General features: G+C 40.0%; 1 protein-coding gene across 1 annotated transcript in view; it reads right to left on the minus strand.

The window, feature by feature from the left end:
• Usp3 (ubiquitin specific peptidase 3) overlaps positions 1-24,728 on the minus strand; it is a 74,765-nt gene that overhangs the window by 35,609 nt on the left and 14,428 nt on the right. Inside the window, exons 2-3 of the mRNA XM_036192971.1 lie at positions 14,437-14,497; positions 9,675-9,806 (exon numbers count right to left, since the gene is read on the minus strand). Of these exons, the coding sequence (XP_036048864.1) occupies positions 9,675-9,806; positions 14,437-14,497 (193 nt within the window). The remainder of the gene's footprint in view (positions 1-9,674; positions 9,807-14,436; positions 14,498-24,728) is intronic.

Genomic DNA, 24,728 nt, shown 5'->3' on the forward strand with positions numbered 1-24,728 from the left:
TGGTTTTTTGAGACAGGGTTTCTCTGTGTAGTTTCGTGCCTTTCCTGGAACTCACTTTGTAGACCAGGCTGGCCTCGAACTCACAGAGATCCGTCTGGCTCTGCCTCCCGAGTGTTGGGATTAAAGGCGTGCGCCACCACCACCCGGCGCCTCTGGGTTTTTTAACCTTTCTCTATTCTACATCTTTCTTTTTAGGCTTGCTGTGCGGCTGTGTGGCTGGCCCCTGGTGTCCTCCTCTCCTCCTTTTCTCACTCCTCCCTCTCTTGCCTAGATTTTGCCTCTATATATTCTCTCTGCCTGCCAGCCCCCCCTATCCTTTCTCCTGCCTTGCTATTGGCCGTTCAGCTCTTTATTAGACCAATCAGGTGTTTTAGACAGGCAAAGTAACACAGCTTCACAGTGTTAAACAAATGCAACATAAAAGAATGCAACACATCTTTGCATCATTAAACAAATACTCCATAGTATAAATGAATGTAACATATCTTAAGCTAATATTCCATAACAGGAGAGCTGTCTGTCCTTTCTAGGCCCTTACTCTGCACCTCACCTCTGTGGTCTATGGACAGTAGCTTGGTTATCATTGACTTAACAGCTAATATCCACATACAAGCAAATTCATACCACATTTGTCTCTCTGAGGCTGTATTACCTCACTGAGGATCTTTTTTTTTTTCTAGTTCCATCTATATGCCTGTGAATTTCATGATTTGTTTAACAGCTGAGTAATACTTCATTGTGTAGGTGTATCACATTTTCTTTATCCACTCTTCTGTGGAGAGACATCTAAGGTGTTTCTGATTTCTGGCTATTATGAATGGAGCTGCAGTGAACAAGGCTGAACAAGTGTCTCTGTGTTACCAGATAAAATGACCTTTGGGTACACATGCCCAGGAATGGCACAGCTGGATCTTGAGATAGATAGATTCTCATCTTCTTGAGGAACTGCCACACTGATTTCCACAGAAAACTGTACAAGTTTGCCCTCCTACCAGCAATGGAGGAGTGTTCCCTATGCTCCTTATCTTCGCCAGCATGAGCTGTCACTTTTGTTAGTGATCTTAGCCATTCTGACAGGTGTAAAATATAATCTCCAAGTACTTTTGATTTGCATTTCCCTGATAACTAAGGGTGTTGAACATTTCTTTAAGTGTTTCTCAGCTGTCTGAGTTTCCTCTTTTGAGAATTCTCTGTTTAGATCCATACCCCATTTTTAAATTGGGTTATGTTTTCTTGATATCTAGTTTTTGAGTTCTTAATATAGTTTTTATATTAGCCCCCTATCAGATGTGTAGTTGGGAAAAATCTTTTTCCTATTCTGTAGCCTGCTGCTTTGTCTGAACGATGGTGTCCTTTGCCATGGAGAAGCATCTCAGTGTCATGAGGTCCCTTCTGTTAATTGTTGATCTTGTTGATCTTAGTGCCTGTGCTAATGGTGTTCTATTCAGAAAGTCTTCCAATGTGTTCAAGACTATTCCTCACTTCCTCCTCTCTCAGGCTCAGTGTATCTAGTTTATGTTGAGGTCTTGATCCACTGAACTTGAGTTCTGTGCACGTGATAAGTATGGATTTATTTGCGTTCTTCCTCATGCAGCCGTCTGGTTTGTGCAGCATCATTTGTTGAAGATGCTGTCTTTTCTCCCAGTATGGACGTCTGACTTCTTTATAAAGACAGGTGTCCATAGGTATGTGCATTTATGTCTGGGTCATCAATTGGATTCCACTGATCAATATGTCTTTTTTTGTGTGTGTGCCAATACCATGCTGTTTTTATTGCTATAGCTCAATAGTAAAACTTGAAATCAGGAATGGTGATACTTCCAGCAGTTCTTCTATTATTCAGAATTATTTTGGCTATCCTGGGTTCTTTGTGTTTCCATATAAAGCTGAAGATTGTCCTTTCAAGATCTGTGAAGAACTGTGTTGGAATTTTAATGGGGATTGTATTGAATCTGTGGTTTTGGTAGGATGATCATTTTTACTATATTAATATTACTGATCCATTAACATGAGAGATCCTTCCATCTTCTGATATCTTTTCCAATTTCTTTCTTCAGTGTCTTAAGGTTTTTATCATACAAGACTTTTACTTGCTTGGTTAGTTACCCCAAGACATTTTATATTATTTGAGGCTATTATGAAAGGTATTGTTTCCCTGATTTCTTTCTCAGTCCATTTGCCATTTGTATATAGGAGGGCTACATGATTTCTCTGTTATAAGCACGGAAAACTTAGGGCATCTAAGATACTACCTGTCCTAAAATTATTTAATATTATACTGTACCATTAACTAATACAATTTTACTCAACTATAAAGAATAACTAAATTTGGACAGGCAAGAGGAATCAGTGGTTAGGGTGTTTGCCACTAAGCCTGATGACCTGAATTTGATCCCTGAAACTTCCATGATGAAAGCAGAGAACTAATTCCTGCAAGTTGTCTCCTGACCTCCACATGTACCATGGTTTGGAAACACCCACTTATACTTACACACAATAGTAAGTAAATAATTTTTTTGTTTGTTTTTGTTTTTGTTTTTGTTTTCTGAGACAAGGTTTCTCTGTGTAGGCCTGGTTGTCCCAGAAATCTCTCTATAAACCAGGCCAGCCTCCAACGCAGAGCTCTGCTTGCCTCTGCCTCCCTAGTGCATGCATACATACATAAAGGTGTATGCCACCACACCCAGCATAAATAAATGTTTTTAAAAGGCTTAATTTTTTAAAAAAGAACTACATTTTTACTTCTTTCGAGTTTCCTTTAAAACTTAAAAAAAAAAAAAAAGAAAAGAAAAAGAAAAAGAAAAAAAAAACAGTCTCCATACTGGGCTTGAAAGATGGCTGCTCTTCCAGGGGACCCAGGTTCAATCCCAGCACCTACAAGGCAGTGCACAATAGACTTTAACTCCAGTCCCAGGGAATTCAGTGCCCTCTTTGGGCCTCCAAGAGCACCAGACACATATGCAGTGCACAGACATACATGTGGGCAAAACATACACACACACACACACACACACACACACACACACAATTTTTTTAAGTATTCACAACTGCCCTGTGTCTAAGCACTCTTATGTCACTAATAAGAACACTTACTTATTAAAATGTAATTTTTATAATATTTGATTTTACTACCCTACACTGAAGGGGAATAGAGCATCAATAAATGTTGGTTTTCTTTACCTTTTTTTTTCCTTCTAGTTTTTCAAGACAGGGTTTCTCTGTGTAGCCTGGCTATCCTAGAACTCACTCTGTAGACCAGGCTGTTCTCAAACTCAGAGATCCACCTGCCTCTGCCTCCTGAGCACTCAGATTAAAGGCGTGCACCACCACCTCCTGGCAATGTTGGTTTTCTTTCCCTACTCCTCTCCAGCCTCCTACTTCTTGATTTCAATACATCTTCAAGTAAATATGAGCTCTGCTTATAACAGACTATGTTTTAGGTAAGGAGAAAAGCTCATTTATTTAGTAGAAAGGAGGAAAAGAAACAACAACAAAAGCAAAACAAGAAGAATGAGGTCAACTGAACATTAAAATGAAAAATAACATTTACAAAGCATATTTGGGGAGCTGGAAAGACAGCTTTTCCTGAGGACGAAAGTTCAGTTCCCAGTACCCACGATGGATGGGCTCACAAAGCACCTCTAACTCCAGCTCCAGGGGAATCCAATGCCCTCTTCTGGCCTCTACAGGCATCTGCACACACATGTGGCATACACTCAGACATAATACATATGTGTATGAATTAAAAATAAAACTTTTAAAAATTAGCATATTTTGGTAACAGTAGTTTTATTAATATACTGAGGATTGGTTTACAATACTTGTAAAATACATTTTTTGCTTTTAGGATAAAATAATCTGGGACTTATTTTGATAATGACCGTTGGCTGACTAAAAATGAAATTAACTCTACTTACTAAATATCTAACTGTTAAAACATCTTGAGTTCATTTTTATGGTACAGTTAGTTGCAATTATTTTAATTAACAAAAACTATTTTGAAATTGACTTCTTTCTGGAGTTTCCATCAGATTTCTTAAAGTTTTTGGAGTTTCATAAAATTAATTTAGTCACAGTGTTAAGTTCTGATATGCTGAGGCTAAATTATCCAATACATGGGGCTACTTAAATTCTTCTTAATGAAATAAAACAAAATATTGAATTTCTCAATTACACTCTTGACACTGAACTTCTCAATTGCTACTATAATGAATAACATATACCATACCCAAAAAGAGAGAAAAATTTCTACCTCTTTCTTAACTTTAACATTCTATGTACCAAACATTATTGGGATTTTTTTTTCATTGCTGTTGATGGTATTATGGAAGTTACTAATTACATAAGGTTTCATATCAAATTCTTGATGAACTAAGAAAATATACGTAATAAAACTATTCTCCATTCATCTGAAACACAATCATTATGCAAATGAAGCAACTTTGTTAAGCAAGAGTGAAGGAGCAAACACTTCATATAATAAGCATGTTTAATACCACAAAAGAAAGCATCTAGAGGGTTGGGGATTTAGCTCAGTGGTAGAGAGCTTGCCTAGCAAGCACAAGGCCCTGGGTTCGATCCTCAGCTCAAAAAAAAAAAAAAAAAAAGAAAGCATCTAGAATGCAGAAAGTACCTTCACAAAGGGGACAGTATATTTCTTAAATTTTTAATTAGTTTTCATTCAAATGCATAGCATTTTGATGTTTACAAATATAACCGACCACGTTATTATAAATGACAGATACTGAAGAAAAAGCAAATTGACATTCTGATTTCATGTTTCAAACTTATTTAAGTTAAAATCCAAAAGAAAGTCTTTAGAAATCAAGCGTATATTTAAATTCTTTTATTAAATTCTAATGTCTTGGCCTCCAATACCCAATTATGGAAATGAAAGAGTACACTCAGATAAAATCCCTCTCCTGTTAAAATCAGATAAGCACTGGCTTATTAAAGAAGTCTTTCAGGATTTGAGGTTGCTTCTATTACAAAGTTCCTTTTTAAACTTCAAAACACAATTTTTTAAGTAAATCCCTCCTGCTTTCCATTCTTGAAAACACTGACAGCTTGTGTCTAAGCCTGTGGTCCCTTCACTCAGGAGGACTGCCTAAGCCCAGGAGTCCAGGCCAGCTTTGGCAACAGAGTGAGGATTCCTACTGCCACCCTTCCCCCATCTCTCACAAGGAAAAGGAGGGAAATCTGAAGGAGGAGGGGAGAAGCAATCCCAACACTCAGAAGTGAAGCATGAGTTTGGGGCCAGCCTTGACCACAGAGCTAGACCCCACCTCAAAGACGGAGAGAACATAAAGGAGGGAAAAGGAGAAAGAAACTTGGGCAGTAATGACACAAGACTTTAATCCCAGCACTTGGGAGGCAGAGGCAGGTGGATCTCTGTGAGGCCAGCCTGGTCTACAGAGTGAGATCCAGGACAGCTAAGGCTACACAGAGAATTCCTGTCTCAAAATACACCCCCCCCCAAAAAAAGAGGGGGAGTGTGAATCAAATCTATATTTAAAGAGTTTATGTGGCAATAATTTTTAATTTTTTAAATCTTGTTAAAATGATAAAGCAGACCAGGTATAATAAAAAATAAAAAACAATCTGAAATAAGCAGTTTTTAGACATGAATTAGTTCATATTTCACAACAGTTTGAAAGGATACTTTTGGGAAAAAGACATTCTAGTAATTTTAGAATTCTTTTCATAATTCTTCATCATTCAGCTACTGTTCATAAGGATTAAAGTTGACTAAATCAGATCTCAACTAATTATCTGGTATTTTTAAGCTATTGCCTTCATATGTCTATTTACACAAAACTTATTTTAATTTGTGCTTCTTTTCAACTACAGTAATATATACCACATGTAATTCCACTTATATTAGGTAGGGAAGGAAACAGGATGGGAAGGGAGAAACATTGCTTAACAAACAATAAACTGAAAATTAACCTTTATATGAACATCTTGGGAAGAGTTTCACTTTTACTGACACCGTCCTTTATCTCTGTTTTATGCTAACTGGATTTTTCAGGGAGTGGGCTTGTCCAAACCACAACTTTTACCGTATATGATTTCTTTTTGGAGGCTCTGCGTCTACCAGAATTAAAAGGAGCTCCCTGCAAAGATGCCCCTCTGCAGAGGGAAGGGAATGCAGCCTTCTGCTGTCATGTGACTTCAGTGCTCTCTGATGAGCAAAGGACAGACGATTACCGATTTGGTACACCTTACCGTCTTTTAAAGATAGCTAACAGCTTTTCTACTGGGTACTGGAGGCTGAAGAGGCCTTCCACACACTTGGCAAGCACTTTAGGACTGAGCTCCTGCCCCAGCCCTTCATCATTCACACATACACTGCTTAGGAGGAAAACAGAACCATCTAGAGATGGTTCCTGCAGTCTCCAAGGAGGTTATAAACTACTGACATGTAGCAGAAAATGACTAGTGTCCAGGGAGTACAAGCTCAATAGAGATTATTCTCTGTAACTGGAGTTAGAGAAAGGAATTTTCAGTGATATCTTCATACACAAGGAAAGGGCAGAGCAAGACTCTTGGAAATAGAAAATAAAGACAAAAACTGTAAGCAGGGGCTGAAGAAATGATGCATTTGGTAGAGTACACACCCTAAGGACCTGTGTGATCTCCAATACCCATGTAAAAAAACTGTAATACCTGTAACCTCAGCCCTGGGGATCCCTTGAACTCTCTGGGCAGACAGCCTTGTCTAACCTAAATCCCAAAGATCCCGTCTCCAAACAACAAGGTGATGTCACCCAAGCAATGACATCCAAACTATGACCTCTACACACATGTGCACACACAAACACACGCAGGCAATAACAATGTTAGCCTCAGAATATCTTGTAACACTAACCATAAAGGGGTGGGGTGGGGAGGGTGTGGGAGCCCACAAACGTTTCCTAGTGAGATCTGAACTTGCTTTACACAGCAGGGCTGCATTAGGGGATGGCTAGACCACGTGCATGGTCACCAGGTGTCTGGGATGGTCTACACTTGGCTGTACTGGGGGAGGTCTTTTGCTCCACCCCTTGGCATTCCTTTAAAAGCCCTTTAGCAAAGACAGAAGGAGCTGATGGGTTTTGACCCAGGCCTTCCCGAGACTATCCTGTGTTTCTAACTGTCTCTCTCTTCTATATTTCTAACTACATATTTCTCACTTCTCCCTCCACAAGAGTACACTGGGGGAAAAAGAGGGAGCAGGTCTCCCTCAGGAGGGTTTCACAGTTGGGTGTGGTGGCTCACACCTGTAATCCCAGCATTTGAGTGGCTAACCCCTGGGCTCCTATAGAGCAAGCTCAAGGCTAGCCTGAATGCTTTAGCAAAACCTAGTTTCAAATTAATAAAAATAATAAGAAACTTGGATACAATTCAGTAGTGTTTGCTGAGCATGTCCAAGGCATTGGGTTCAATCATTACTACTAGAGGAAGTGGAGGAAGAGCTGGTCAACATGCTTAATAATCAAATATTCAAATATTTTTACCTTTGAACCTTACCATTCAGTCTAGCCATGGGAAACTGATGTACAAGGAACTTCCTAAACTGCATTGAGGAATGATACAATACTCCTACTTAGAGAACTCTGTTTCTCTGTAACAGTTAAGGTACACTAACAGTTAAGGAAACACTAATTTCACCCAAAGCCTCATGAGCTCACAACAATCACTTGTTCCTCTGGGGCATTTCTATGTCAGTGTAATTTTGCAGTGTGGTGCCCTGGCATTCTGTTCTCCAGCCCACAAATGCAGCACTAATGTAAACCCTCCAGCTGCAGCTTCCTTCCTGCATTTCAGAAGCTCCGGGTATCCACACACTTGCAGCTCCGTTCAACTGCACACAAAAGACTGGCAATTGGCCAGGAAGCTTCTGTCACCCCGAGTGCACTCTCCACCAAGGTTCAAGGTTTTCTAATTCAATACAGCCATGAGATGATTCCTGCTACCTTTGTATACTACAGCAATGTAAAAGAATTGAATTCCAATGTCAAGATAACAAAAATGCAAAGCCACAAAAAATATAATAGATGTTCTTACAGAAACCTATGAAAATAATTTCAATCCACTAAGCTGATCCAATAATTCCCTCAAAAATTTGCCAGTTCCTCCGAGTTTTACCAATAGCAAGAAAAGCACCAGCAAGCTTTTTACAGCATACAGATTCAACTGTGTTTACAAAGCTCCCTTTGAATACCCCATGCACACTGCTAACTGAAATCAGGAATGAATGCTGTCAGCACCTGCACCACACAAGTTGATATGACCTATGACTATGGTGGGGAGATAAAGACATTCAAGAATGACCTGAATTTCTGTTCTCTCTAAAGCAAAAATGGTTATAAACACAGAACACAGGATTCTACAGACCAAGAAGCTGTGCCATTCTGGTATATAAAAAGGGGCAGGGATTTTGTGGAGGGCTAGGATGTGACTGGGGGTAGTCTTCTGTAAGGCCCGGGCTCACACATCAGCAGCAACCTGGCTAATGCTTAGCTGTGGTAGAGAGAAATATTCTACAACAGCAGCATCAGCGAGTGAGCACTGCCCTAGTGTGAAAATCTCAGAAAACACTAACTTCTACTGAGATCTTCACCCATCTCTAAGCTTCTCTCTACCCCCGCCCCTCCCCCGCCAAGTACCAAAGAATACTTGTCTGAATGACTTAAATTTTTAACAGACATGTTCAATAGTCAAATTTTAACTATGCTAACCCTGTAAAACATTAAGAGACCTGAAAAAGCACTGGTCTCATTTTCTTTCCTTTGCTGGACATCTCCTACAGTTAGCTACAGACAGTGTGGAAAATCTTCAACACAAAGTGTGACCAGGTCTGGGGGACACCTTGAAAAGGGTGTAGTAATAGAAACCCAGCACTCAGGAGGCTGAGGTATGAGCCAGCCTGGGCCACATAGCAAAACCCTGTCTCAAAACCCTCACCAAAAGCAAGTCAACAAAACAGGGATATTTCGACTTTAAATACCCATTTCTGCTCAGTACTGCCTTCATGTAACATTCAAGAACTATTTAGCAAATACATAATAAATAACTCTAAAAGGGTCTTCTAAATGCTCCCCCAATGTCAGCAACCCTTAGAATTGAAAGTAAAACAACTAAAAAAGTGTTCATCATAATTTATGATCAGGGCAAAAAAAATTGCTTCACACAGAAGTTAAAACTGCAAATTCCAACTTCTCTGCATATACCAATGGGTAACAAATTGTTAAACATCACCTGTAGCCTGAATAACTCACTCCTAAGTAGTCACAAAAACAGACATGACTACTACCATTTACATGAAATGAACATGGACATTATATTACAAGGAGACAGCAAAGCTTCCAACCTATACATTTTGGACACAGGATCTAGCTTTGTAGCCCAGGATGACCTCTATCTCAGAATCTTGCTCAGCCTGCAACTGCTAGGACTATCGGCATACACCACCTGGCCTGGCTATCTCCAACCTCCCCATTACAGGGAAGACAGCCTGAAATGCTGAGTTGGTAACACTGAATTCTTGACATTTACCTCTCAGGAAGTAGAAGAGAATAGAACCACAATGAGATAAAGAAGATTATCAAAACAATCTTTCAAACAAAGAAGCTTAACTTGTTAGGACACATTTGTTAAACCGATACCATTTCCAGAAGATATTAACTTACCAGTATGTGCTGTAGCTACTGCAATCCATACACACTGTATGCTGTGCTTTCTCTTGCTTTTCGGATCTCTTATGGTTGGGTAAGGGGATCTGTGCATCTTCATAATGTTTTTTTGCATGGCCGTTCACATACCTTACAAAGCCAAGTGAAATTTTTATTTTAATTTAAATATTGCTTTGGAAAGTAGTAAAAGATGATGAAATTGTTAACCAAATTAGAATGAGAACTCTTGAAAACAATGAATCATCTGATGATATATTTAAGTGCTACTTATAGTGTCACTATTAACTTCTATGTTCATACTTTCCCTATAGTTTTTTTTCTTGTTAAAGTTTTCTCAAATTGCTAACACCAGCTTGAGTTATTATTTTAAAAAAAAATAAGTAAATAAATAAACTCTGTACACAAATTAATCAATCTCCTCCTTTCCTGGGGCCATATGCTGGAGTTGCACCTACAATGTGAAAGTGAGACAGTTAAGGAGGCAATCTGTGCTCTCCTGGAGATGGCTTCCGACCTTTTCTCTGAGTGCCTCAGCAGCAGCACTGGGGAAATGCATTTGTTTACAACACTCCAAACAAAACACAAATCATCATCTCAAGTTCAGGAAAACTGCAATTTCTCCACGTGGACAAACACAGCCAACGGTCAGTTACATTCCTACCAGTTGTGTAGCTTCCCAACTCAAGTTTCTGTTTTTGTGGGGGCTTTTTGTTGTTGTTTTTGTAGCCTTGACTGTCCTAAAACTCACTCTGTAGATCAGGCTGGCCTCAAACTCACAGAGATCCATGTCTCTGCCTCCCGAGTGCTGGGATTAAAGGCGTGTGCCACTATCACGTGACCAACAATGTTTTATACATCTATTTATTTAGGGAGGGGTCCATGTCATGGTACACAAGCAGAAGCTAGAAGATGATCCACAGGAGTAGGTTCCCTTGCTACCAAGTAGGTCCATCCAGGGGGCTCAGGCTTGGTGGCAAGTGCCTTTACCAACTAAGCCATCTTACCAGCCCTAAAAATCATTTTATTACAGCAAGAAAACTGGAACCAAAGTAAGCATCCATAAGCATACAGTCTGCACCTAAATCCTTTACCTACAGGGCTGTGGAACCTGTCCTGACCTCCACTAGAAAACCCTTAGGACATGAACAACCCAGTTCCTTGAAAACAACCAGTCTGCAGAAGGCAGGAATTACTTAAAACTTCAAGTGGTGAAAACAAATGCTGGTTCACTGGCACCAAAATAGACAGACTTAGCAGTTTCAGCCTAAGTATAATTAATCAGGAGCTGCACATACCTTGGGAAAGGAGAGTGGTAGTGTGTAGTCAGCTGGAGTCCAGCCTCTACATTCCAAGAAAACTTATACACTTAACCTCAATTCAGAATTCAATCATTTTTTTTTAATACTTTTTAACCCTGAACTTTAAAACCATAGATCCTCGGCCTCCCAAAGTAGACTGAGTTTTAAAATAAAATAACAATTAAGGGCACATGCTTAGAAGCTGGCCTTTCAAAGTCAGGCCTTTCACATGCTGGACATAGGAGCACAGTGAGTTACTAACCTTTCTGTACTTGTTTTCTCACCTGTGAATGGAGGTTACAGTATGTGTATCACATGGATTATTGGGCAATTAAATTAAATAATCCATGACTCAAAATGAGTGTGTGTGGTTACTCCATTAGCATTCCCCTATATATATTTAACTGCTGTAAATAACAAACCAATTGCTTGGAGAGTGGCCCATGAAGCACTATTGATACAATGTGTTGCTGCTAGCTAGGAAGCGCTTGCTGTTTAACTGAAAAGCTAACCTCTACCTGTATAAGCTCAGTAACCTCCTTCATGTGCTGTCTTCTTAGCACATACCATGAAGAATGGGAAGGAAGAATGCCCTCACAACAGCAATAATGAATGCCATACACAACTGAGGGCTTTGGAAACTGATCGTCTTTACATAGTACACACAGAGAAGATCTTTACCTATAATGCTGCAGTTTCCAAATGTCCTCTATATTTAAATTGTTCCTGTGTGATTAAGAACAAAGGACACTGACATTTGTGTATGAAGATGTCATGGTGAAACCCAATATACTAACTAGAAATTTTGATGAAAGAAGTAATATTAAATGTCCCTATAAAGGCCAGTGATAAAAGTGTAATTATTGAATAATAGTAAAATTAGCAATGCTTTGGCCAATACCCAAATACACTAGTCAGAAGTTAACAATATAAAGCTGGATTATATAAAAGTATTTCCCTCACAGTTTTAGATTTTAACTTTTTTAAGACACATGGTCTGTTGCACAAGAAGCAAAGTTTACCATGGATGTCACAGATCCCAATAACAATGTCCAGAATTTGGAAACTAAGCAGGATGGTGTTGTTAAGAGCGGTAGAATGTTTACCTCAGATCTGCTGAAGCACCATATTTTCTGAAACATTAAACTGAAAGAATATTCATTTAAGACTTCCCTGTAGGCAGATAGTCTGAAGTTACTGAAAAATCAGTATATCTGGCAACAATAACTAAAATTACATAAGAGATGCCAAGATCAAAATCAGGCTGCTCTCCATTATCTACTTCGTCAACTAAACATACTTCTCTGAAAATAAGTTAAATTTCTAAATTTGACAGGTAGTGGTGGTGCATGCCTTTGAGACCAGCACTGGGGAGGCAGAGGCAAGTGGATCTCTATGAGTTTGAGGCCAGCCTGGGCTACAGAGAGTGTTCCAGGACAGCCAGGACTATACAGAGAAACCTTGCCTCAAAAAAAAAAAAAATCTAAACTTGAATTTGCCTTTGATAACAAAGAATCCACCTGAAGAATCTAGAAAATTTCAACTAACTTTTCCAAAGCCCAGAGAACTGTTTGTTGCTTCCTATTTGTCAAGAACATTAATCTTTCCCATTTTTCCCTCAGAAACGTCCTTGTCTTTCCACTGGCGTCTGACCTTCAGCATCTAGATACAGCACACTCTGGAGGAGCCACATGACACTTACTGCACTGTCAACCCCACCTCTCAGAGCTACCAGAGGAGGTAACTCTTCAGTGGAGAATATAAGTGCTTCTACTTGTCTTTTTAAAAAATTATCTGAACAAAGTATTTTCAGGCTCCCCAGATCCTGGAGATTTTGAAACCACAGCAACTATAATGAAGATACACAACATTTCCCAAAGGTACTCTTAAGTGTTCATGGGAAGGATACTCAATTCCAGCACTCAGTGTGAAAAATCAAGATAACTGGACAACAAAAAAATGCTTTCTTCATGCAATGAGGATTTAAAGTAACAATGGAAAAGTATCTCCAGTAAGTACAACATAGACTCAAATCCTTGTGATTTAGCTGTTATCTGACTGCTAGAAGAGGTTCAAAGTAGATCATCTTCCCCACAACATACCTTTTCCTTTCTTTTTTGGGGGGAAGGGGTGGTGGGTTGGGTTTTGTTTGCTTTATTTTTTTGAGAGAAGGTTTCATTCTTTTTTGTTTATTTGTCTTCTCTTCGTTTTGCCTCTGTTTTTCCAGACAGGGTTTCTCTGTGTAGCCCTGGTTGTCCTGATACTCGCTCTGTAGCCCAGGCAGCCCTAGAACTCAGAGATCCGCCTGCCTCTGCCTCCCAAGTGCTGGGATTACAGGCGTGCGCCGCCACCTGGCTCAAAGATCTCATTCTTTAATTTAGACTATCCCAGAACTCCCATAGGCTGGCCTCAAACTCACAGCAATCCTCCTCCCACATGTTAGAATTACAGGCATGGCCTGCCATACTCAGCGCTCAGACTACATGATTTCTAAAGCTAAATTGAAGTAGAAATATCCTTAAGCTACAGTTAGAAGTAGTTTTGAAGTTATCTAAATAATGGCATTTTAAAGCCAAAAATTGGAAAGAAATGCTCAGGACTGAAATGGGAGCTACTAAATCTACATGAAAGCAAAATGTTTGCTGTTTCAGTTTGGTTTGGTTTTGAGGCAAGGTCTCCTGTAACCAAGGATGGCCTATAACCCAGGCTGATCATAACCAAGGAGAATCTTAAACTTCTGATCCTTCTGCCTCTACCTGTGAGAGCTGGGAACACAGGAATAACTACCACACTAAGTGCTGTGCAGTGCTGAGAACAGAACCCAAGGCTTCGTGCATGCCAGCAAAGTGCTCTACCAACTGAGCCACATCTCGAGACTCAGAAGGCAAAATATTTGAACTGAAATCTCTGGCAGGAATAAGTAACTACAGAGAGAGGTCACTTTCAAAGGTAATTGCATTATCTGTAAATATTTAATTCTTTTTAAGATTTTCTTCCCCCAGAAAAATCTATCTGGGGTTCGATTCAAGTCAGTAAAGGAAGTAGACAGGGCAGATAAGTGAAACAAGACCGGCTCCATGCAATTATGGTGAAGTAATGAAAACATGGCATCAAGTACACTACTTTGAAGTGGGTTTAAATTTTACCCTACTCAAAAGATTTTTAAAAAACAACTATTTGCTAAACTTTTGTTTCAAGATTTAAAAGTTTCCTTGTTTCATTTTCCCAAGCAAACATTACTAGTAGGTATCTTAATTACCAAATTTTAATTCTGCATAGCAGCAAAAAGGGATTCCCCCTAGATTTTCCCTTGCAGTATCAGAGAACAAAGTATTCAACCTGAGAGCACTACAAAAAATGGCATGCTATGATTAACAAAAGTATTAAATACACTTTAATATAAAGCTTTCAGGCAAATTTTTTAAGCAAGTAGGGTAATGAATAATAAATATATCACATACCTTCCACAGTGGACACTTGAACAAGTCAAACAGACCCAGGGGCTTTTGTTGGACCTGCACACTAATAAAAGAAAAATACAACATAGCATTTGGATTGTGTTATTTCCTGTTGTTCCCCAATCTCTATTGATATCCTGTGATTATAAATTCCATGGCCTTGCAGGTGTCTTGAGGAATCACACCTTAGGAGTGAGCTTACACAGACGACTGTCTACCGAAAGCTATATCAAAAAGAAAAGGCAAGCCCACGACGTTGTGCCTTTGAACTGCCTCAAATCAAACAGCCTCACCACAAACTCAACATACATGCACATGTTCCCTTTACTACTTAGTGTCTTTTGCAGTCTCCCAATAGGTTAATAGGCTAGTTTCCCATTAAAAGCATTTGATGGGTTTTTTTTTTCTTCTTCTTTTAAAGTCTCTTTTAATCACATCTTTTTCCACTTAGGTCATATACAACTATAAATAGAAACTCTTCCTTGATTTTGTTAGAGATATAACCTTAAGTCACAGTTAAGACTAATCCTAGCTTTCTAAAGGTATTTTACTGAAAATATGACAAATGAAATGCACGTAATTCTTGATGATGGTGTGAGACAATTATTTTCATTTAAGTGTTACAGCAGAGCCAGGAAGGAGAGGGTATAGAGACTTTTAAAGTGTGGATTACAATTTTCTGTTGGACTGTTGTGTCTCAGTGATGGACATTTGCCTAACATGTTGGTGTCCCTGTGTTTGATTCCCAGCAACTCATAAAGAAATGTTTTTCATTCCCTCATTCAATTACCTCACTCAAGTCCAATATGTAATCATATAAATTTAACTCTCAGGCATTTTAAGAATAGAAAGGTCATAACATTAAAATTTACTGCATGTTAAGATCTTATGAGCTGGGCAGTGGCGGTGCACGCCTTTAATCCCAGCACTTGGAGGCAGAGGCAGGTGGATCTCTGAGATCAAAGCCAGCCTGGTCAAAAGAGTGAGTTCCAGGACAGCTAGGGATACACAGAGAAACCCTGTCTCAGAAAACCAAAAAATCAAAAAACAAGAATTCAGAAAGGTAAGAACCGGAAGTCCAGATTCTAGTATTGGCTCTACCATTATTACTAGAGACAAGAGTGAGAACATCATGACTCCTTTCTATGTCTTCACTGTTAAAATGGAGAGCAGGTAGTGACTAACATACCCTCTAAAATCTTAACATTTTAAAAGCAGGCTAGAACTAGGGGGAAAGGCACTCACATCACCTCCTCATAAATACAATTCTTCCAATTCTACTTTCTACCTAATTTTCTTAAAAGGCTTAAACAAGTACTGAAGAGATGGCCCAGGAGTAAGTGTACCTGCTGCTCTTGCAGAGGACCCCTCCCGGTCCACCCACCCACCCACACGGCAGCAACTCCAGTTCTAGGGGTTCCAATACTTCTCTGGCTTCCAAGAGCAACAGGCACACACATTAAATAAACATAAATAATCCTTTTTTTGATGATTTTATTATTTATTAAGACAATACACATGTATTTTATACAGCTTGAAAACAAAATTTCATAAAGCAATAGCTGTATTTGTTTCATGGGTTTGCCAACTTTTTTTTTAAAAGAGAGATTATTGTTAATCTAAGGGAAACAAGAGGCTTAACCAAAGAATAAGTATATATATGTACATGTATATACATATATGTGTGTGTGTGTGTGTGTGTGTGTGTGTGTGTGTATATATATATATATATATATATATATATATATATATATTATTTTCTAAGCCTGATGGCTTTCAGTTGTTACTCCTAGCCACTTGTGCAGTCACATGACTGTGTAAGTGCTGTCAGCAGTCAGGCAAAATGCTTAAGTCACTCCAGGGCCTTACATCGGTCCTATGTAATCCATAATCCGTGCCCAGTGTGGTCACATAATTTATGCACACACAAGCCCATATACACATGCACAAGGTGACCCATAAAAGCAGCTCTTTCTGCTCCTTGCTGTCTCGCTGGTTCCTTTCTTTTCCGTAGGCCTGCCCACCTCCACCCTCTCCCTTCCTAATAAAAACTCTTACAGTGGATTCCTTTGTATCTTATGTTCTCTCAAGCCAAGTAAACAACACCAACAAATAAATAATATACCTTCCATCACCCCACAGGCAAGCATCCTACCACACTGCCTGTCAGTACAGCATCTCACTACAGCAGGAGGGCTGTAGAGGAGGTGAGAAGTACTTAAAATCACTATTCAAACTACCACAGCCAAACACTGATGCAACAGGGAAACACAGAGCCTTACCCAAACACACAATCTTAACCTGTAACATTCTCAATATTTTAGCAACCTAAACAATACCCTTCTTTAAAATAAAGTTCATTTATAGTGAACTAATATTTCTATAGCACCCAGTGTTGTTATGATGCCAGGAACTATTATAACTTTTGTGACTATCACCTCATTTAATATTTTACAATCCCAGGAGGTATGAACTATATTCAGAAAAGAGGCATGAGGAAGTTACATATTTTGCTCATCTGCTGAGAGACAGCTGGAACTTGTTCATACAGTGTCTAAAGGAACAGACTGGTACGAAGCAGTAGGTCTAAAACATGCTACTTTTCCAGGTCTTGCTACTTAGCCCATGCTGGCCCCAAATTCTCAATCCTCTTGACTCATCCTCCAAAGTACCTGACTTAAGAGGCTTCAGTCACCATCGTAGGAAGGCCAGTTTTTGTTTGCTAGCCCTTGTTTTGTGTTTGTAGACAGTAGTCTCATGGTGCTGTCCAAATTAGTCTGGAACCTCTCCTTGGGCTTTACTCTCCTACCTCAGCCTCCCGAGTAGCTGGGACTACAGGCATGTACAACATGTGCCAATGTACCACATCATTTGGCTTCACTTCTGTCTTTAAAAGACACTTTAACTATATGCTTGTGTCTACACCTGCAAAGAAATTGTTTCAAAGTCTGGACAGATAGACAGTAACTGTTGAAAACAGTTATGTAAGCCAGGCTGTGGCGGTGGTGGTGGTGGTGGTGGTGGTGGTGGTGGTGGTGGTGGTGGTGCTGCTGCTGCTGCTGCTGCTGCTGCTGCTGCACGCCTTTGATCCCAGCACAGGGGAGGCAGAGGCAGATGGATCTCTGAGCTTGAGGCCAGCCTGGTCTACAAAGCACATCCCAGGACAGCCAAAGCTATATACACAGAAAGCCTGTCTCAAAAATCAAGCCTCTGTTCCCCCAAAGAGAACAGTTGTAGGGAATAGAGACATAGGAAGCTGCTCTCACTTTCAATTACACTGTCTGAAGTGTTACAAAACTACATTACTTTTCTCGTAGTAACAAATTTAATGTTCCAAATTTAAAGCTATTGATACTACAAATTTATACTAGCAGATTTATAATTTTTAAACATTAGTGGTAAATTAAATAAAAACCTGAATATTATAACTATGGATTTGTAAAAATAGGATCAAAGTATTCTAATTTAATATTGAAGTATATGTACACATAAGATCCAACAGTAAAAATACTGTCCTCTTCAATTTTAAGGATAAGGTGGCATCATTCATCATAAAGGGTCCATAAATATAAGTAGAACTATGATGCAGACTAGCCCATTTCCCCTGAAATTAAGAGCAAGCATGTAATGTTCTATAGCTATCATGTATCATCTTTCCAGGTATCAAGACAACATGGAGTTCTTAGAACAAGAGGCAGCCAGGGCCAGAGGGTGAGCCTGGAAGGGCTGTAGGGCTAAGTGGAGATCAAAACGGAGAAGAGCCAGCATGGACACCAAAGGCCAAGCTCATGCCAGGCAAGGACTCAAGGGCAGACTGCAGAACCAAGAGTTCGGGGCCCAGGCCAGGAAGACAGTTAGGAAGCCCATCGCAGTTCCCACTTGAAAACTGTTTCCACTCTTCTCTTTTTATCCTTGTCCTTTTCTTCTTCCAGTCTCTCTTAAATCATTAGATGAGTAAATTATCCCTTAGTCAAGTCAGCTAAGCATTTGTCATGACAGGTTTCCCTTTCTGCTTCATTGCTCTGTGGTTGTTCCCACTAAGAGTTCTCCCTTCTCATTTCCTGATTCTGTGACTGCCCGGGACAGCTGGATATGACAGAGTGATCCCATGCAAACCCAAGTCCTGTGAGCTCACTTCTTCCCCTTGCTGTTGTCTGGAATGCTTGCTCAAAGGGAGACGGGCCACCATGTGAGTGGTCTGACTGCTAAAACAGAAGTACTGTAAGCCTAAACTGAAGAGACCAGAGGAAATGACATCATGGGAGCACAGAGAAGCAATCATTTACACAGAGACATGTGAGTTAAGATGTCCTAATTACAGGTACTCTGCCTGATGAAATCCTAGACAAGTTTTTTCTGACCCACAAAATTGTAAGCAAAGCTCACAGTTACTTAGAATTACTAGGATGCGGTGATAGAGAACCACCCAGCATGAACATACTTCCCATCTGCCAAACGGCTCATCAGCACTCCCAGCACTATTAGCTAAGTGAGCAAGGGAGCTTTAAGGCATTCCACCAACAGGAACCGAAGCTGTCCGTAGGTACAGCGAGGCAGTGAAGGTTAGGTACTGAAGTCTATCTTGAACAACCTGCTTTACATAAGGAACCTTCCGGTACTGAACATACTATAGAGACTCAAAAGCTCAAAGTCATGTGTGTTCCCAGCCCTAAGACTGATTAATTCTTTAGTAAGTATAAACATCACCAGGAAACACAATGATCAGAACTTCTGTTGCATTGTTTCAATTAGGCAAAAGCCTTGATCAGTGAGTGACCCCCAACCCTAACAAAAGAACCCTTCCGAAATCTTCATACAAAAGTATATGGAACAGAACTGGTTGCCTTTACAGGAATTTAACTATTTCTCTGTAGACTGCAAACAAACCTGCTAAGAGTCCTGTATTTAATGATCCAAGCATGGATTTTAGAGCCCACAATCCACCATTTTTTAATCCTGTTGCTTTAACCTAACAACAGTTGGTCCCAGAACCTGCTTCTTCACCACCAGATGGGACATGGCTACCTCACATGGCCATGATAAGGACTTCATAAAAAATATGAAGCAAGTCAGGGTGGTGGTGGCAAACACCTTTAATCCCAGCACTCGGGAGGCAGAGGTAGGCAGAGCTCTGTGAGTTCAAGGCCAGCCTGGTCTACAAAGTAAGTTCCAGGACAGCTAGAGCTACACAGAGAAACTCTGTCTCAAAAATAAAAAAAAAGAAAGAAAATGCATCTAACATTTTCACAGGGGAATCTCTTAATACATAGATAGCATTAGTCAGCAAAAGTCTCTCAGATATCTCTATCCCTGACTTAAATTAAATTATATTCAAAGCTACATTAAACGAAATATCTGACTTTAATAAGTTTATTTCAAAATTATTACAACTACCTTAGTGTTAGAATAATTCAAACCAGACATGCGCCGGGCGGTGGCGGCTCACGCCTTTAATCCCAGCACTTGGAAGGCAGAGCCAGCAACTCTGTGAGTTGAGGCCAGCCTGGGCTACAGAGCAAGTTCCAGGACAGGCTCCAGTGAACCTGAGAAACCCTGTCTCGAAAAACAAAAACAAAAACCAAAAAAATAATTAATTAATTGATTGATTGGTTGATTAATTAAAAAAATAAAATCAGACATGCCTAGTATAATATTTAAGAATAAAATATATCTCGAAGCACATCCTGAGAGACAACATAAAGAGGTTCAAACACATTAGTTAAGATGATAGTCTGCTCAAACATTTAAGTACTGGGCTGGAGATGGCTCTGCTGGTAAGAGCACTTGCTGCTCCTGCAGAGGACCAGGCTTGGTTCCCACACCCACATGGTAGTTCATAACCATTCATAGTCTCCAGTTTCAAGGGATCCAATGCCCTCTTCTGACCTCCACGGGCACCAGACATGCATGTGGTGCACATACATACAGACAAAGCATTCATACATACAAATAAATTTAAAAGAAAAAACTGTAAGAACATTTAAAGGACTGGAGTAAATCAAATACCAAAACCACTGAAATACTGCAAATTCAGAGGCATTTAGAACCGACACTAGATCTTGGTTCTCCAATCTAATCCACTGAAATGTTCCTTGCTATCTATTCTGTTTTTGATAGTGTGTGTGTGTGTGTGTGTGTGTGTGTGTGTGTGTGTGTGTGTCTGACTGTTTTTGAAGATCTACTTGTGTGGATATGGATGTGTGTGTGCATTCACATATGTGAAGGAGTCCACAGTGGCCAGAAGAGGTTCCACATAGCCTAGAGCTGAAGTTAGTGAAGTTACAGCGGTTGTGTACTCCCTAACATTCACGCCAAGAACCAATTCCAGTTCTTGGGAAGAGCAGCAAGCACTCCTCAGCATGGAGCCACATCACTAGTCCCTCCAGCTTGTTTTTATAGAGTCTCCACTGAATCTGGAGCTCACCGATCTGGTTAAAGTGGTTGGCCAGTGAGCACCATGTACTTGTTTTGCCTCAGGCCCATCCCAGACCCCCAATACTAAGACTACAGATTAGCACTGCCACACCAGACTTTTATGTGGGTGCTGAGGTGCTGAACTCAGCTTCATGACTGTGTGACAGGCACCTTACCTACTGGGCCATTTCTCCAGCCTGGTATCTCTTCTTTTTTTTGAGCTGAGGATGGAACCCAGGGCCTAAATCCTCAACCCATTGGTATCTCTTCTTAATTCACTGTCAGTACACATTGTCCGTATAGCAACAAATGAAAATGTCAAAGTTCAGACAAAAGAAATATGATAAAGTATGTTTTTTCTTCTTGTTTGAGACAGTCTTCCAGTGGGCCTCTTAACTCAGTCCTCTTGCATCAGCCTCCATAAATGCTGAAACTGGAAGCATGTGTTACTATATTTCTTAACTATTTAATATGATCTGACCTGTATCTCAATACTATTAAGGGCTACAGGTCAAGTCATTTCAAAATGTTTTTAATTTCTAACTTTTATTTTAGAAAAGTGAGTAAGAGTGATTTCAAGCCAGGTGGTGGTGGTGCACACCTGTAATCCCAGCACTCGGGAGGCAGAGGCAGGTGATCTCTGTGAGTGAGATCCAGGACAGGCTCCAAAGCCACAGAGAAACCCTGTCTCGAAAAAACAAAAAACAAACAAACAAACAAACAAAAAAGAGTGATTTCAAGTCACACAGAGTTAAGATGTGATTAACTTTTCTGGGCTGACAGGCTTTACCCTCTATCCTACATAGTTCACCTCTTCCTTAGCCATCTGAGTCTCCTACCAGCCTTTTCCATGTCAGGGCACACACAGAAAACTGTTAGGACTGTATGGTTCATACACAGAAACTGGAGATTTCTCAGAGGCAGAGGTGATCCGGTGTGGGAGCTCCAGTCAGCCCAATGCTGAGATCATTTACCTCAGCATATACATAACCCACTCAAGTCAGCTGTGGTGGGGAGCTATGCTACCAATCTTTCACATGGGTACTAGCAAAGCAGCAGGGCTCCTTGTATTTCACTGCATATGAGTCAGAACAAGATTAGAAGTCATCAATCACCTCAGAGGACTAGGCGAAATCTTTTTTTCTAGTGAAATCTTTTTTTCTAGCCTAGGCAGAACTGTCTTGTCCTACAGCCTTCTGTAATCCTGAAGAAGTGCCAAGTTAACAATCAATACAGAACAACCTAAAGTAAATTAAAAGAAAAAAGTCTCAGAAAGAGCTGGTTCTCAGCGGTCTGGGGCAACAGCACTGATAAGAACGTGCATTAACACAGCCCACTGCTCAATATGAACCTCGACCCAAACTATATGAGTAGTTATTTCCTGACTAAGAAAGTTCCCAAGGCAACTTCCAACTGATTTCAAGGTTTTCCAGTCAGAAAAATAATTTCAGTGAAGTATTTAACTTCAACAGCCTTCACTATTTTAGTAAAACCACAGGATATGGGAATAACAATGCAGACAAACATCCATATATTATTACAAAATCACTTACACATTACTGTTCACATAATCAAAATGTTAAATGTTTATTCATCCTCCAAGGAGCCCAATAGTAGTAATTTATTATAATTTATTATTATTATTACTACTACTACTACTATTATTAACCTATGTGTACAAAGCTGTTAGTTGCAGCATCATTGTTACCTGCAAAATACTCTAAACAACCCACATTCTCACATATGGAAGACAAGTTGCATTTCACTGTGACACACCCACAAATGAATACACTAGAAACCAATAAATCAATAGACAGGTGGATGGATAGATGGATGGATGAATGAGAAAAGAATGGAGAGAAGAGAAAAAGGCAGGGAATGAAGCCCAGGAAATGGCTCAGTCCATAAGGTGCTTTCTTTGAAAGCATGAGGATTTGAGTTTTAGTTCCAGAACCCACATTTTAAAAAGCTGAGCATGGCCAGGTGGTGGTGGCACATGCCTTTAATCCCAGCACTGGGAAAGCAGAGACAAATGGATCTCTGTGAGTTCAAGACCAGCCTGGTCTATAGAGCGAGTTCCAGACAGCCAGAGCTACACAGAGAAACCCTGTCTCCAAAAAAACAAGGCAGAGGAGGTGGAGAGGGAGGGGAGATGGAAGAGAATTCTGCCTGTAATCTTAGCAATGGGAAGGTGAAGGCAGGAACAGGAGAGTCCCCAGTCCCTAGAGCTCACTGGCCAGCCAGTCCAATCAAATCACTGAGCTCCACATTCAGGGAAAGATCATGTCTCAAAACATAAGGTGGTAGGCTGCCAAAGTTGTTGAACAGGTAAAAGCACTTGCTTGGCAAACCTGTGAACTAAGTTCAATCCCTGGAACCCACAGTGGAAGGAGAAAACTGACCCCCAAAAGTTCTTCTGTGGCCTATACAAAAACAATATAAATTAATTACTTAAAAACTAAGGTAGAAAGTGTTAGAGGAAAACACCTGACATTGACCTCAGGCCTACACACACACACACACACACACACACACACACACACACACACACATTACACAAAGAAAACAAAAGAAAAAACTACTCCTACAAACTTGGAGTGATATATAAGATACAACATTAAATTACAAAAAGCAAAGAACAGAAAGCATACATAGTTTGCTGGCTCTTGTGGGAGAAGGTAAGAATTCCTATGTACCTGCATATTTGATTTAAAAAACAACAGAAAGGATAAATTAGAACTTAAACTGTTACCCAGAAGGTAAGGGAGAGTGGGTGGGAGGGATTGTGTAGTGACAATTCTTAGAATAGCTTTTTATGAAATTTTAACCTTTGAAACAATGATAATGGTCTATTTACTTAAAGTTTGGCCTAAAAGCAGCAAGAATCAGTTGGGAAAATCAAATATACAGAAATGAGTGAAGCTGTATTTCAAGTAAGTGTATGGAAGGGGAGGGATGACTAGTTCCAACTTTGAACATACTGCTTTATATATTGTTCATGTACAGACAAAACCAAGTGTGCAACTGCTGAACTCTAATTACCTGAGTACATTTTGCAATAGTATGGGCTAGAAATTCTGAAACTTACTTTCTCTGATTATAAAATTAAGCAAGTGAGTAGACATGCTAAAGGTGATGGGAACCAGCCTCTCCACATTGAGCATATCCAGCAAATATGGAAGAGACAGGGGTCAGTCAGCTCACGGTATTGAAAAGAATCGCGGCTGTCAATGGTAACTCATGGTCAGACAACGAAAACATACACACCATCAGTGGCAGATGTACCTATTCACTCACACTCATATTAATTAGATCTTTCTGCTGGGATCTCTCACATTATTCCCAACCACAACAAATGAGGGCTACTTGGAGAAATGACTGATCCCAAGGCAGGGGTAGGCTGGGTACAAGTTGAGCAAGGAGCACCTTGTAATGTCAGAAAGAAAAGCCCCCAAAGGCTCAAAGGACAGATTAAAAAGAGAGAGAGAGAGAGCTTGGCAGTAGTGGTGCACACCTTTAATCCCAGCACTTGGGAGACAGAGGCAGGCAGATCTCTGTGAGTTTGAGGCCAGCCTGATCTACAGAGTGAGTTCCAGGACAGCCAGAAACACACAGAGAAACCCTGTCTCAAAAAACCAAAAGAACAAACAAACGACTAAAAGGGTGCCAAACTAAAAGTAGCAGACCAACCTCTTGCCTTCTCCCCTAAACCCTCCTCAACTGAAAATAAACACAACCTTCAGGATAAAGAGAATTCATGAGGTCACCAAAGTAGACAAAAGAGTCTGTAAGTCAAGAAGAAATCTGAAGAACAGAAAGATCCTACTAATCTCAAGGAGGCTGCTAAAGCTTTGTGCCAGATGGGAACAGGCTCAGTACAC

This window comes from Onychomys torridus, chromosome 7 (genome assembly GCF_903995425.1).
Source record: "Onychomys torridus chromosome 7, mOncTor1.1, whole genome shotgun sequence".
NCBI classification, from domain to species: domain Eukaryota; kingdom Metazoa; phylum Chordata; class Mammalia; order Rodentia; family Cricetidae; genus Onychomys; species Onychomys torridus.